Here is a 15,143-nt window from a genome sequence, read left to right as displayed (position 1 = left end):
AACACACATATCACGATATCGAATGATAATAAGAGAGGATTAATAATTAGCAATTTTAAGGCCAAAGAAGCATGTTTTTAATCAAAGCACATAATTAGGAAGGAAAATGTAAAACATGCAAATTATATGAATAAGTGAGTAAAGAATTGATAAAAACCACTCAAATTAGCACAAGATAAACCATAAAATAGTGGTTTATCAAGATGACACAAGGCTAATTTTGGGGAGATGGACAGTAAGATCACAAAGTTTGAGGAAGAAATCAAGAGAGTTGATGATATGGTTAGCAATGGAGTATATGATACCACGATGGAGGCTAGAAGAAAGGTGCTGGTTACTTGTTGTGAGAGATGGTATGTAAGGAAGGAAATGCATTGGAAACAGATGTCTCGGTCTCGGCACGCGAAGAAGATGGACAAAAATACAAGATACTTTCACAATATGGCTTCAGCAAGAAGATGGAACAATAAGATTGATACACTAGTGATAAACGGTAGAACGGTCAGAAATCAAGCGAGAATCAAGATAGCCATCAGAGAGTTTTACAAGGAATTATATCATCAGGAAGCTACTCCAATGATGGGGTTTAGAGATGGTCTGATGGGAAAGATAGATGAGGATGATGCTGTGACCTTAGAGAGGATGCCGTCGGCTGAGGAGATCAGAGAGGCTGTGTGGGAGTGCAAGTCCTCTAAGGTGCCTGATGACAAGTCATCTTAGCCTAGTTTCACTAGCCTTTTTCTTTTGTTTTCAATTGATTTATGCACTTTCTTGAGCCATAAGCAAGCCAATTGGGTAGATTTTCATGCTTCCTTTGATTTAATCAACCATAGATGAATTAATGCAATTTCATGAGGTTTTATGCTATAATTGTCACATATTATGAAAGAATGAATATCTCATGATTTTGAGCATAGCTTTGATGTGTTTGGTTGATTAATGATAGGTGAAGAAAGTTTGGAGAAAGGTTGAAGCAAGAAGGAATGGCTAGGAGGAAGAGAGGACAAAAAGTTTAAGAAAAAGTTTGCCTCAAACTTTAGCTCAAACTTTTGGAATAAGTGAAAACGAACCAGGGAGCAAAAAGCTTGACCAAAAGTTTGCCTCAAACTTTTGCACAAACTTTTGGGCAAAAAGCTTGAGCAAAAGTTTGCCTCAAACTTTTTGGCAAACTTTTGGGAGAAAAGCTTGAGCCAACGTTTGCCTCAAAATTTTTGGCAAACGTTGGCATCACAAATCAACACCCTAGAGAGCAAAAGTTTGCGCCAACGTTTGCCTCAAACTTTTTGGCAAACGTTGGCGCCATGAACAACACACCCTGGAGAGCAAAAGTTTGCGCCAACGTTTGCCTCAAACTTTTTGGCAAACGTTGGCGCCATGAGTGTGCAAGGGGGAGCCAACGTTTGAGCAAAAGTTTGACCCCAAACTTTAGCTCAAACGTTGGTAGCAGCAAGGATGGGGTGGCTGATATGAAAAGTTTGAGTAAAAGTTTGCCTCAAACTTTTACTCAAACTTTTACTCAAGCTTACATGATTCCAAACCCGGTTCACTTTGGTTCTTCTCCAAACTCCAAGAGCAATCAACCAAGGCCTCTATCAACCCAATTCCATCAAGAGCAAAGGCCCAATTGAAGGCTTGAAGACCATTTGAAGAAAGTGTATAAATAGCATAGGATTTAAGTTTTTCGGGAGCTTTTCTTTTCGGTTTTGATTTGGTAGTTTGTAGAGAGCTCACTTTTACATTTTGGCATTGTTGTTCTAGAATTCAAGAGAATTGGGGAGGAGAATTGATCTCTCTTCTTCCTTGTTCTTGCTTGAGCACTCTTTACTTTTCTTGCTTCGGATCTTGGGTGGAGAATTGAAGGAATTCTGTTTCAATCTCATCCTGAGATCTCTCTGTTTAATTTTACTGCATAATTGAATTTCCATTTCTGTTACTTGCTTCTTCATCTACTTTCTCTGTAATTTACATTTCCTTTGCAATTGCTCTTGTTGGATCTAGAAAGGCATTGAGATCTAGACTTGGTTATCTAGTCTCTTGGGTCCTGAGATCTGAATTATCATTTTACTTTCTCTGTTTAACGCTTTTCATGTTCATTTACATTTCCGTTTTAGATCCGGTTCAATCCAAGCCATCTTCTACTCTTCTGTGTGTTGAATTTTACTTTTCCTTGTTTAATTTCTGCAAATCCAATTCCCAATTCCCTTTACAATTCAAGCCATTTACATTTCTTGCACTCTAAGATTCTGCAATTTACATTTCTTGCGTTCTAAGCTTCTGCTCTTTAATTTCTTCCTCTTTAAGATTCAGCACTTTAAATTTCAGTTCTCTTTAATTTCATGCAATTTGAATTCTGCAAATCACAAATCTCTCAACCAAATCTTGATTTGCTTAACTAAATCAACCACTAAACTAAAATTGCTCAATCCTTTAATCCCTGTGGGATCGACCTCACTCCCGTGAGTTATTATTACTTGATGCGACCCGGTGCACTTGCCGGTGAGTTTTGTGTCGGATCGTTTTCCGCACATCAAGTTTTTGGCGCCGTTGCCGGGGATTGATTAGATTGACAATGATTAAGTGAGGTGGTGATTTAGATCTAGCATTTTTATTTTCTGTTTCTCTAATTTTTGACTAACACGCTAACTGTTTGAAATTTTGCTTAAACTAAACTTCATTCTAGCAATAGACTGAAGAGTTACTGGTGGTGTTTCTTGTGTTTTTTTTGTATGTCAGGTACAGGGAGATCCATTCCTGTTTTATCTGAAACTGACCAGAGAACTCTTAGAAGGTTGAGAAGAGCTGAAAGAGGGAAAAATATTGTTGGAGAGGAAGAATCTGAGGAAGAATATCACGAGATGGAAGGAGATCCATCTAATCCAGGAAGAGGGGCTTTCCAAAGGTGACAAAGTGCAATTGATATATCAACAACTGGGAGCAATCCAACAGACTGATGACTATTACACTGTCAGCAACATACTCTCGTTGGAACATGCTGAAATTGAACACCAGAGAACAAAGAGGAGGATCACAGTCAGGGGAGACAAGTTGAGGCACTACAATCCTCAACCACCATAAAAGAAAGCTCCAAGGTCAAGCTAGTGACAATAAAGAAGCGCTTGTTGGGAGGCAACCCAACCTGAGGTAGTTTTCTTTTCATAGCCTTTTCAATAAAAATGTTGAATAATTGGTATGCATTGCAAGGAGCTAAGTTTGGTGTTGCACACCAAAACAATTTAAGGGAGAATGAAGGATTCTAAGTTTGGTGTTCCACCAAAACCTCATTTGAAAAGCATATTCTCACCTCCTGCACAATACTAGCTCTAAGCAATCAAACAGGTTATTCACTTACTTAACTGATTTCTAGTTTTAATTTCATAATCTTTAGTAAGGAAACAAGATTTTACATATAGTCAACCTGTTGCATCAGAGGAAGTGGCAAGGAATTAAGTTTGGTGTTCCCACACCAAATCAAACCCAAAAGCCACACTCAATTCATGCATACTAACCAGTCACCTAAGGGCTTGAGAAGCAAGCAACTTTTGAGAATGCAGGGAACTCACTACAATTTGAAGACACTATGCATCATAACTCAAAAGGGCACAACAGAAGGAAGAACAAAGGAACTGCAAACCAATAGGTGGTATCTACACTTAACTCTTACTGTTGAAAAATGCTTTGACTTGTGTCTTGCTAAAGTGTTCATCTAGTACAAGTAGAATCACTCTTAAAATAAGTAAGCTAGCCTATGTGTGTGCTTGTGTGTTTACTTTCACTGAACAAAAAGCATGCTTTGTCCCCTGCATCTTTAATTTAATAAAAGAAATGTTTGAATGTGAAGTGAGATAGTTCTCTGTTAGATAGAAGTACAATAAAAGTAAGTGGTGGTATAAATGTGTGATTGCATAATAGCTCACTTTTAATGAATAAGAGAACTAGGATGTCTCCTCTTAAGTAGAAAGTGGCCTACTGTCTATGAATCTCAATCAAATAAAAATCCTTGGTTAAAAAGAAAAACAAAAAAAAAGAGAGAAAAGAAAAAGCCAAAAATGGCAACAGAACAAAAGAAAAACAAAAAAGAAACAAAGCTAGACACCAATAGCTTGAACCTTAGAATATATGCCTGTGGTGTCTTTGTACTAGGATCTGCTTGGATTATTAAGCTCTTTGGAGTGCATCAACACTTGGTGATTTGGGTTAACTAACCCGGGATCATCAGCTGAAAGTCCACTATCAAGAGCAACCTAACTACAAGGCATTTAGTAACCCAAAGAGGTGCTGGGCATCAATGTTTTAAGAAGGAATGTGAGCCAAGTGTCTATAGTGAATAATGTGTCAAGTATAAAGAAATCAATGAACTTGTTACACATGACACTCAAATAAAGCTTATGAACAAAATAATAGCCAAGGATAAAGGAATAATGAGAGGTCATAGCAGTGTGTTGCTTGATGCTTGAAGAAGACTTTCTAGGCCTAAGAGTCAATAAGAAGTGAGTGTTTACATATCCACATAAAACCCCATGAACTACCAATAGTACTCTGCTAGCATGAACATCATCTTCCATTTCATTCTTTCTTCTCAATAAATCTTTTCTTGCTTGAGGACAAGCAAGCTTTAAGTTTGGTGTTGTGATGACAAGTCATCTTAGCCTAGTTTCACTAGCCTTTTTCTTTTGTTTTCAATTGATTTATGCACTTTCTTGAGCCATAAGCAAGCCAATTGGGTAGATTTTCATGCTTCCTTTGATTTAATCAACCATAGATGAATTAATGCAATTTCATGAGGTTTTATGCTATAATTGTCACATATTATGAAAGAATGAATATCTCATGATTTTGAGCATAGCTTTGATGTGTTTGGTTGATTAATGATAGGTGAAGAAAGTTTGGAGAAAGGTTGAAGCAAGAAGGAATGGCTAGGAGGAAGAGAGGACAAAAAGTTTAAGAAAAAGTTTGCCTCAAACTTTAGCTCAAACTTTTGGAATAAGTGAAAACGAACCAGGGAGCAAAAAGCTTGACCAAAAGTTTGCCTCAAACTTTTGCACAAACTTTTGGGCAAAAAGCTTGAGCAAAAGTTTGCCTCAAACTTTTTGGCAAAATTTTGGGAGAAAAGCTTGAGCCAACGTTTGCCTCAAAATTTTTGGCAAACGTTGGCATCACAAATCAACACCCTAGAGAGCAAAAGTTTGCGCCAACGTTTGCCTCAAACTTTTTGGCAAACGTTGGCGCCATGAACAACACACCCTGGAGAGCAAAAGTTTGCGCCAACGTTTGCCTCAAACTTTTTGGCAAACGTTGGCGCCATGAGTGTGCAAGGGGGAGCCAACGTTTGAGCAAAAGTTTGACCCCAAACTTTGGCTCAAACGTTGGTAGCAGCAAGGATGGGGTGGCTGATATGAAAAGTTTGAGTAAAAGTTTGCCTCAAACTTTTACTCAAACTTTTACTCAAGCTTACATGATTCCAAACCCGGTTCACTTCGGTTCTTCTCCAAACTCCAAGAGCAATCAACCAAGGCCTCTATCAACCCAATTCCATCAAGAGCAAAGGCCCAATTGAAGGCTTGAAGACCATTTGAAGAAAGTGTATAAATAGCATAGGATTTAAGTTTTTTGGGAGCTTGTAATTGTGACCATATAGTTATATGAAACGCAATATGTTCTGGTAGGAGAATTGGTAGGTGGTACGCAATACATCACATTTAAAATTTTTAATGGGAAAAGTATATATATAGCATTCGACAACAAAGATAAATTGTGAATTCACGTAACTATGACTATGACATAGTAGGACTAGAGTAGAGTGCCATTTTGTAGCAATTATATGTTCTCATTTTGTTATGTTTGCAGGAACTAATAGTTGCCATGGCCTTAATTGGTGCAATTTTCGGTGCTGCCATTGGTGGTTACATTAATGATTCTTTAGGGCGTAAGGCTGCCACTATTGTGGCAGATATTTGTTTCGCAGTAGGATCACTCTTGATCGCCGTTGCACCAAATCCCACTCTTATCATAGTTGGCCGGTTTTTTGTTGGCCTAGGTGTAGGTTTCGCCTTTGTTACTGCTCCTATGTATATTGCAGAAGTATCACCGTCTGAAATAAGAGGTGGATTAGTTAGTGTCAATTGTCTTATGATCACAACTGGCCAATTTCTTTCCTTTGTCATCAATTATGGTTTGACTAGAGTAAGCATACCCAACTCTTTAGCTAACAATACCAATAGTAATAATTTTGTCTTCATCCATCTTGATTTTCTAAGAGCAAAATTATGTGTGCAGGTTCCTGGAACATGACGTTGGATGCTTGGAATTGCAGGTACACCAGCTGTTATTCAGTTGGTTCTTATGGTCTTTCTTCCTGAGTCCCCCAGATGGCTATATTTGAAGGTAAATGATGATATAAGATCAATGATCATTCATGTGAAGTTCTCTTTATGCAAAAATTATAGGTAATAACTATTAGATAATTTGATATGTTGAACTAAAGTTAATGCTGGAAACCAATTTTTTTTAAACTAACATCAGCCAATTTTGTTATTTTGTTTATCTTAAATTCTAGATCCTAAAACTTAAATTATAAATATAAAATCTAAAGTTGACTAATGTTAGCTAACTAAAAATTAGTTTCCTGTACTTTTTTTCTTAAATAAATTATCATCTAATGATTATCAACTATTATTTTCATATGAAGACAACTATATGTCATTAGTCACCTATAAAATTTGGGAAAATAAATCCTTATATTGATTTTTTTTGGTAGAATAATTAAAAGCTTAGTTACTTTTAACTTGCAGAATAGGAAGGAGGAGGCCACCAATGTTCTTTCTAGGATATACCCATCTCCTCGGTTGGAGGACGAAATAGATATTCTTGAAGCTCACATGGAGCAAGAACAAAAGGATAAGGTCAAAGTTAAATACAGTGATGTATTTAAGTTGAAAGAAATCAGAGTTGCGTTCATATGTGGCGCTAGACTTCAAGCATTCCAACAACTTACCGGTATTAGTGTTATAATGTACTATAGCCCAACAATCATTCAATTGGCTGGCTTCAAATCAAACGAATCGGCTTTGTTCTTATCCCTCATTGTTTCTGCAATTAATGCCGGTGGCACAATTATTGGCATTTACCTTATTGACATTGTAGGGCGAAAGAAGCTTACACTTAGTAGCTTAATAGGTGTGGTTGGATCGTTAATCCTACTCTCTGCTTCATGTTATGTTAGAGGGCATGGCAACCCGAGTTTAGTTTATGGATGGCTTGCTATTGCGGGTTTGGCTTTGTATATTATATTCTTTGCACCTGGAATGGGTCCTATTCCGTGGGCTGTAAACACAGAGATATACCCTGAAGAGTTTAGAGGAATATGTGGTGGCATGTCTGCAACAATTAATTGGGTTGGTAGTGTCATCATGTCTATTAGCTTCCTTTCTTTTGTGGATGCTATTGGGCTTGGTGAGAGTTTTATGATTCTTTTGGATGTTGCTTGTGTTGCAATAGTTTTTGTGATTTTTTATATGCCAGAGACAAAAGGATTGACTTTTGAAGAAGTTTCAAATATTTGGAAGGAGAAAGCCTATGGAAAAGATAAAAACATAGAGAGCATGGTTGAGCAAGCAAGTACATGATCAGCAACTTTTTCCAATACATTTAAGACTTGTGAAAGCACGAAAAGTCATAAAGTTAGGGTTTGAACATGAAATGAAGAAGAACAAAAAATAAAAGGAGAAGAAATGAAAGATGCAATATATATGTGCATGCGCATGTGTCTACGTCCTTATTGGTAGCTTTGGCCAAAGAGTTCAAAAGACAATCCATGTGGTTGGCTATATAGTTGATCAGGATCATGTCTTCTTCCATGGTCCATGGCCCTTTTCTCACTTCCAAATCTTGAGACAGGTTGAGAGAGTGAGAGAGATTTCGGAGGGGGTGTTAAGGGAGAAGACTCTAGTGACGTATGTGACAAGCAATGTAGAGTTAGTTTGCATTACAGAGTTAGTTAGATGAAGTGAGAATCTGTTATAGGATCAGTTGAGTGTTAGTTATTGATGTGTTTCTCTATCTTTCACTCTTAGTGTGTAAATAAGTGAGGAAGCTTCATATGTAAATTAATACATTCTTCCAACATCAATTCAATTTAATATTTAGTTCATTCTCTTAGCTTTCTTTCTAGTTTTCATACTCTCAACTTGGCAACACAGTGTTCATCAACTTGCTTAATGTGCTTCTAGATCCTAGTCCTCAAGTAGTTCTTGATCTCGTTTCTAGTTCCTCCCAGTATATACTTGGCTATTTTCGACCATGTACAGTCATTATGATTTGATTAATTTATTATGGACAAAAATGTCATTTTATTACATTAGAATGAACTCAAATCTTATCCAAAAATATTTGATTGATAAATTTTACAAAGATATAAAATAAATAGTTTAATTTTGATGTACTGATATTATATAACATTTAATTTTATATAGTCATATAATCAAATCTGTTAATTTGGATAACTATTCACACCCTCAATATAAAAAGTAAGTATTTTTACTAACGTCGTATTATGTTACTATACACATATGTAAAACTACTTTATTAAGAACGAAGGCTACGATAGTTATACAATGTTAACAATATTTAAAAGGTGGTGTTAAAATTAAAATAATATTTTTAATATTAATAAATATTTTTAATTTGAAAAAAATATTATATTGCAAAAATATAACAATGTGTTACTTTAAATACTATATATTTATATATATCAACCTTGCTATATATAAAAAATGAAAAATTATATTCTTATAAATTATTTTCCATATTTTTGTAATCAATCTCTAAATTAAAAATATTAAGTTTATATATTTATGATACTAAAATTGTTTAACACCACTGAGATATATATATATATATATATATATATATGATGTCATATTGTACAAGGATAGTTGAAAATCAATGTTAGAATAAATACATAAATGATCTCTTCTACTATGACTAATTTTTTAATTACATGACACAAATATAAAAGATGAGATCCACCTCTTCATCTCTCACTTTTTAGATAAATCAGATACAATTATTCAAATTCTTTAAGAACCAAATAAATTTTCTACATAAATATGTGTCAAGAGAGTGTCTACTACTAGTGTGTGGGGTTGAGAGAAAACTAGTTAGTTAAAACATGTGCAATGATTTCTTGGAAAAGAAGGTATGAATTGAATTTAAAATGTACTAATTTAATCCTACTCTCTGCTTCATGTCATGTTAGAGGACATGGCAACCCGAGTTTAGTTTATGGATGGCTTGCTGTTGCGGGTTTGGCTTTGTATATTATATTCTTTGCACCTGGAATGGGTCTTGTTCCTTGGGCTGCGAACACTGAGATATACCTTGAAGAGTTTAGAGGAATATGTGGTGGCATGTCTGCAACAATTGTCATCATGTCTATTAACTTCCTTTCTTTTGTGGATGCGATTGGGCTTGGTGAGTTTTATGATTCTTTTGGCTGTTGCTTGTGTTGCAATAGTTTTTGTGATTTTCTGCATGCCAAAGACAAAAGGGTTGACTTTTGAAGAAGTTTCAAATATTTGGAAGGAGAAAGCTTATGAAAAAAATAATAACATAGAGAGAATAGTTGAGCAAGAAAGTACATGATCAACAACTTTTTCCAATACGCCTAAAACTTGTGAAAGCGCGAAAAGTCATAAAGCTAGGGTTTGAACATGAAATGAAGAAGAATAAAAAATAAAAGGAGAAGAATTGAAAAATGCAATATATATGTACGTGCACATGTGTCAGCGTGCTTACTGGCAGCTTTGGCCAAAGAAAAGGGGAAAACGTTAATGGAGAAGACAGTGATGAGTGGTGACATGTGTGATATGCAATAGAGTTAGTTAGATGAAGTGAGAATCTGTTATAGGATCAATTGAGTGTTAGCTATTGATGTGTTATCCTTCATTCTTAGTGTGTAGATAAGTGAGGTAGCTTCATGTGTAAACTAATTCATTCCACTATCAATTCAATTTCATATTCTAAGTTCATTCTATTAACTTTCTCTTTGGTTTTAATCTCTTTCAATACTTTTACATGATATCAGAGTTGGTCATGATCAATCTTGGCCTTAACTCTCATCATCATCATTATTATCGTTGCTAAGAAAACCTTGGTTCCTCTACTGATAAGCAATAGTATTTTTTAACGATAAAACAAAAGGTTATGCCACAACGATGAAATTGAATATTTTCAGCACATGAAGAATGTATGTAAATAAACTTGTATTTAGACGTGTGTTATCAGAGACGGATTGAGGTTCAAAGGAGGAGGACACTTGCCCTCACTAAGTTTAAAAAAAAGTAATATTTTTATACAAATATATATTATTGTCCCCAGTATAATTATATTTTTACCTCCACAAAAAACTATAAAATTTTATTTTGAGATTTATATTAATTTCTTTTATTAAATTTAACATGTAACAATTTTTATTTTGTTAAATTTGATTTAATATCAAAATTAAAATTAATTAAATAAATTAACTCAATAAAAATTAATGAATAGTGATAATATAATTTTTGAAATTAATAAATTAATCAATTATCAAACTAAATATTAGTTTTCTAAATATAAGTAAAACTACTAGTATTTTTTGTCTTCAAAAATTAGTTGAGATAAAAAAATAATATCTAGTTTTAATTAATAATTTTATTTTAAAATTATATAATATTTTTTTAATCTTAACTCTGAAATAAGTTTGCTTGTAACAACTATTTTGGGTGAAACAGTGTTTTATGTCATAAATATTGTAACAAATAAATTTTTTAATTGAATGGGTGGTAATTAATATTTTAAAATTGTAATAAATAGTAGAACAATTGTTTACAAATATGAAAGTTAATTTTTATATATTAAAATATGTATATTTTTACATAGTCATTTCATCACATTTATTCTTTTAGATAAATATTTATATGATGAATGTAAAATGTATTTTTTTTACATTATAATACATAATTGAATGGATTCATAAAATCTTTAATTTGACAATATATTAAAATTAAATTAAAAAATATATAAAAATATTTAATTATTTTAAAAAGAAAGAGAGAAAATTTATTGCAAATTAAGTTTTTATTATTTTATAGCAACATATCTGAAGGTTGTAGAAGGCTTAGAGAAGGGGTGTTGAATCTATGCCTTTCTTTTTGTTACTGAAATAACCTGTTTTTAAATGAACTTGCAATTCTGATTCTGTTTGAACTCAGCAGCGAAAATTTATGAGACAATTTCGTTTTGTCTCATGAATATCAGAAAATAGAACAGAGCAGAGAAGAGAAAAGCTAACACCACCATGTATCCTGGTTCGGTTGCCTTGTGCTATGCAACCTACGTCCAGTCTCCACCACAATAGTGGTGGAATTTCCACTATAGTTAAAGTATTACATACACCAATTCCACAGGATTAACACAATCATTTCACACTCAAGTTCTAACCTAACTTGACATTGGCGATGCTAATACCCAGGGGCTGAGCTAAACTAACTATTTAGGAGGGGAGGTGTTTAATAATTTTGCTAAAAATATTTTATATTACTATTTCTATTGATAAAATAAAAAAAATAAATATATAATCTCAATCAAAGTAAGACAATAATATATTAAAGTTACCACTTACAATTTTGTATCATGAAAATGCTATTCAACGTTTTTTTCTATTTTCAAAATCATCTATAATTGAATTTGTGTCGAAAATAGCTGCTAATTCTTTTTCTATATAGATGACCAAATTGTCTACAAGAAATTCATCAGCCATTTTGCTTCTGAGGCTTGTCTTAATAATTTTCATTGTTGAAAAGGCTCTTTCTGTTGTTGCTATAGACACTGGTAGAGTCAAAACAAGACGTATTAATCTATCAACCATGTGATAAGTTCTTGATTTTCCCGTTTCTTGCAACTTCTTGCATAATTCAGAAAGTGTACCAATGCCTTTCAAATGATTTGGTATATCATGCTGATAATGTTGCAACTGAGATTTCAAAATATTAACTCATTAGAAGGAAAGTCAAGGGGATAAAACTTCTCTGCTAACTTGCTAATTTCTTCAATATTAAATGATTTGACATTGTCTTTAGGATCCAAAGCACAACTCAAAGTCAAAAGCTCTATTGTTTGCTCATTAAATCTACTATTCAACTCTTGAATTGGAGTAGTAATAGTAGAAGCATCTTCATTCTCTTGATCTTTTCTTTTAAAAAATGTATCAATGGTTTTGAACTTACTCATAATTCAAATGGCCAAATAAGTTCCTATAATTAAAAATATATTTAGCAAAAAGTGTAAATTACAATCTAGATCTTTATAAAATATAAAAATTATATTTCAATTCAAAATAAGATATTAAAATTCAGAACAATAATACTAATATTGTAGTATAAATAATATAACCTTGTAATTAAATAGTTAACTAATAAAAAAACTAAATATACAAACTAACATATAATAACAAAAACTTAATTAACAAATAATAATAAATTAAGTAAATAACTAAATATATTAAAAAATATAAAAAAATTAGATAAGACTAACAGAAAAATAATAATAGAAAAGTCAATAGTTCAATAATTTTCTTAAAATAAAAAAGAATAAAAATAGAACCTTTTTTGAGAAACAGTAGTGAAGAATCACTTGTTGAATTACTATCTTTTTTCTTAATCTGCAAAAAAAAAAAAAAACAAGAGTCAAAGAGGTAACAGATAAGAAGATTAAAGAGATAAAGAAAAAGAAGAATAAGAAAAGTAAAAAATTATTACCTGCAAAGTGAAAGTAAAAAGTGTAGGAACAAAAAGAGGGATTGGAAAAATATGCGAACAAAGAGGAAGGGGGGCTGGGCGGCTGGCAAATAAAAAAAAGGGGTGGAAATTGGGAATTGGGAAATGGGCTATTAGGAAGGGGGGCTGGGCGGCTGGCAAATAAAAAAAAGGGTGGAAATTGGGAAATGGGCTATTGGGCTATTTTTTTATGAATTAAGGTAATACGAAAAAAAAGGGAGGGGGCTGGGAAATAAAAACAGGAGGGAGCTAGACTTTTTTTTAAATGAAAATTAAAATTTTGGGGGGGGGGGAGGGGGGAGGGGAGGGCATTGCCCCCCTTTAATAGTATGTACCTCCGCCCCTGGTAGGCAAGTTGAGTTGAATTGGTGCTTACCTGGTCTAGATCAAGCTAACAGAGTTTAGCTCATGATGGTTGGAGGTAACTAAAAATCTTCTAACGCGATCGAATGCAGATGTGAAGACCCAATTCTTCACAATTTCTTCTCTAGTCCGTGTGAAAGGAGAGAAATAGCTAGATTTTTAGCACTCTAGTATTTAAGAGAGCTACATCAAGAATTGATACGGATGTCTTGCCGTTTTCCATCATGAGTTTTTTGCATCTAATGTTGCTTTTCTCTTTTTGTTATCTCTATTTCTTTTATCTATTGATAGGTCTCTTGGGAGTCCCTCAATTTTTTTTCAATCCCTCTAATGTGAACATATGTTTCTAAATTTTTTTAAAATAAATATTTTCATTAGGAATATACATTAATTTGAGGGTATTTACAGATTTTCATCAAGTGCCTTATCTCATTTACAGTGTAAACAAGATAAGTTTGCTATATCTCATTTACACTGTAAACGAGATAAGGCACGAACACATGGTAATGTATCACATTTACAAACGTGATATGATACGAGCCTTATCTCGTTTACACTGTAAACGAGATAAGTCCAGAGAGCGACTATAAATGGAAGTCGTTCACAGTGTTTCAGACTCCATATTTCTCTCACATTTCTCTCATTTCTCTCTTTCTTACACTGTTTTCTTGATATTTATTAGTTCCTCGGACATTATGGCATGCCCGGATGCACGGGACCTTGACATTAACTGCCTCGACGCTAGTTAGCACATTGCGGGAGCCATCGACTTTGAGGTTAGTGTTATCTTTATTGTTTAAATTAATAAGTCTATGCGATTTTATTTCGAGAACTTTTATAGAGTTAGTGTTTTAACAAATGAGTAGGCTTGATGATATTGAGGTAACACAGTTTAGGTTAGTTGGCAAGTTAGTAACATGAGTTAGGTGTATAATTTACTCATAGTGAAAGTTAGATAAGTAATTACTTTGATTTGATTAGTTAATTAAATTTTTTCACATACCATGTTAGGGAGACAACTCTGCAACGCTTGGAGCAATCACGGCACCTCATTGTACAACTCCTCCCAATCACCATATATCTAGGCAATTGCCTTTTGTTTTACCATCCAAACCTTCTAGTATGACGGCTTGAAGTTATAGCTCTGTCTCACTATTCTCTGTAGAACAGGAATGGTCACTGATGGATTGGACTGTATGAGTGGCATGATGATTTTGCATATGAGATTGCCGTCCAGCTGTCGGTGATCCTGTGACATGGTGGGGCCAGACACGTGTGTGGTCCGCCAAATTTACGCACCTTCCTAACCATTTTAAATACAGTCGAATTAAAATCTAAACAAAATAAGAACGATGAAGAAGACAATGAATTAAAATATAATAACACTCACCAATATATGAAATTCTGTCGGAGGGCGACACGGAGACTCCAAGGACAACCATCTGTAAATTGCCGACAATGTATGTGATACTTGAATTAATCCGACTCGACTATTCGATACTCGGCACTTCTCCGGATGCTGTAATTCATCACGCCTTGCAGCACTGCCTCTTTGCTTCTAAATCTATGACCAACTTGAAACTCCACACCACCATCGGTGTTGTAATCGTCGGCCCCCATATTCAAAAATGAAGTTTCCTCGTGCATTGCATCCAAATCTAATGTATGGTAGTAGCTGAGTACAGATGATAACTTTGGAATTGGACGCGAAACAGGCAAAAGGTATTGAACTGATCCATCAACAGGAGTCTCAGGTATGAACTCATTGTCGTTGTCGTCGTCGTCAGAGGAACCACTTTCGTGGCTATCGGCAATGTACTCTTCGTCGGATTCCCCATCCTCAACGTCTATGTCCTGCACTGGACTAGCACAGTGCAACGGTCGTGGTGTGAGCGGAGGGTCATCCGGTACAAAATTTGAGCCGCCAGCACCACCACCACCACCATCACGAACTTACGCAGAAAGCTCCAT

The 15,143-nt window shown here is 34.3% G+C and overlaps 1 protein-coding gene across 1 annotated transcript; it reads left to right on the top strand.

Moving 5' to 3' along the window:
- The first annotated feature begins 5,844 nt into the window (after window positions 1–5,844).
- On the top strand, window positions 5,845–14,306 carry LOC148562913 (inositol transporter 1-like). The gene is made up of 8 exons (XM_088491060.1): window positions 5,845–6,180; window positions 6,274–6,381; window positions 6,789–7,614; window positions 8,196–8,271; window positions 9,254–9,468; window positions 13,855–13,948; window positions 14,039–14,054; window positions 14,184–14,306. Exons 2-8 carry the CDS (start codon window positions 6,295–6,297, stop codon window positions 14,304–14,306), a joined length of 1,437 nt encoding a protein of 478 aa, XP_088347186.1. The 5' UTR covers window positions 5,845–6,180; window positions 6,274–6,294.
- Window positions 14,307–15,143: the final 837 nt, after the last annotated feature.

Source organism: Arachis ipaensis, chromosome B6 (genome assembly GCF_059453495.1).
Source record: "Arachis ipaensis isolate K30076 ecotype BB chromosome B6, ASM5945349v1, whole genome shotgun sequence".
Taxonomy (NCBI): domain Eukaryota; kingdom Viridiplantae; phylum Streptophyta; class Magnoliopsida; order Fabales; family Fabaceae; genus Arachis; species Arachis ipaensis.
Note: the sequence above shows the minus strand (reverse complement) of the source record. Positions and strands in the feature narration are given on the sequence as shown.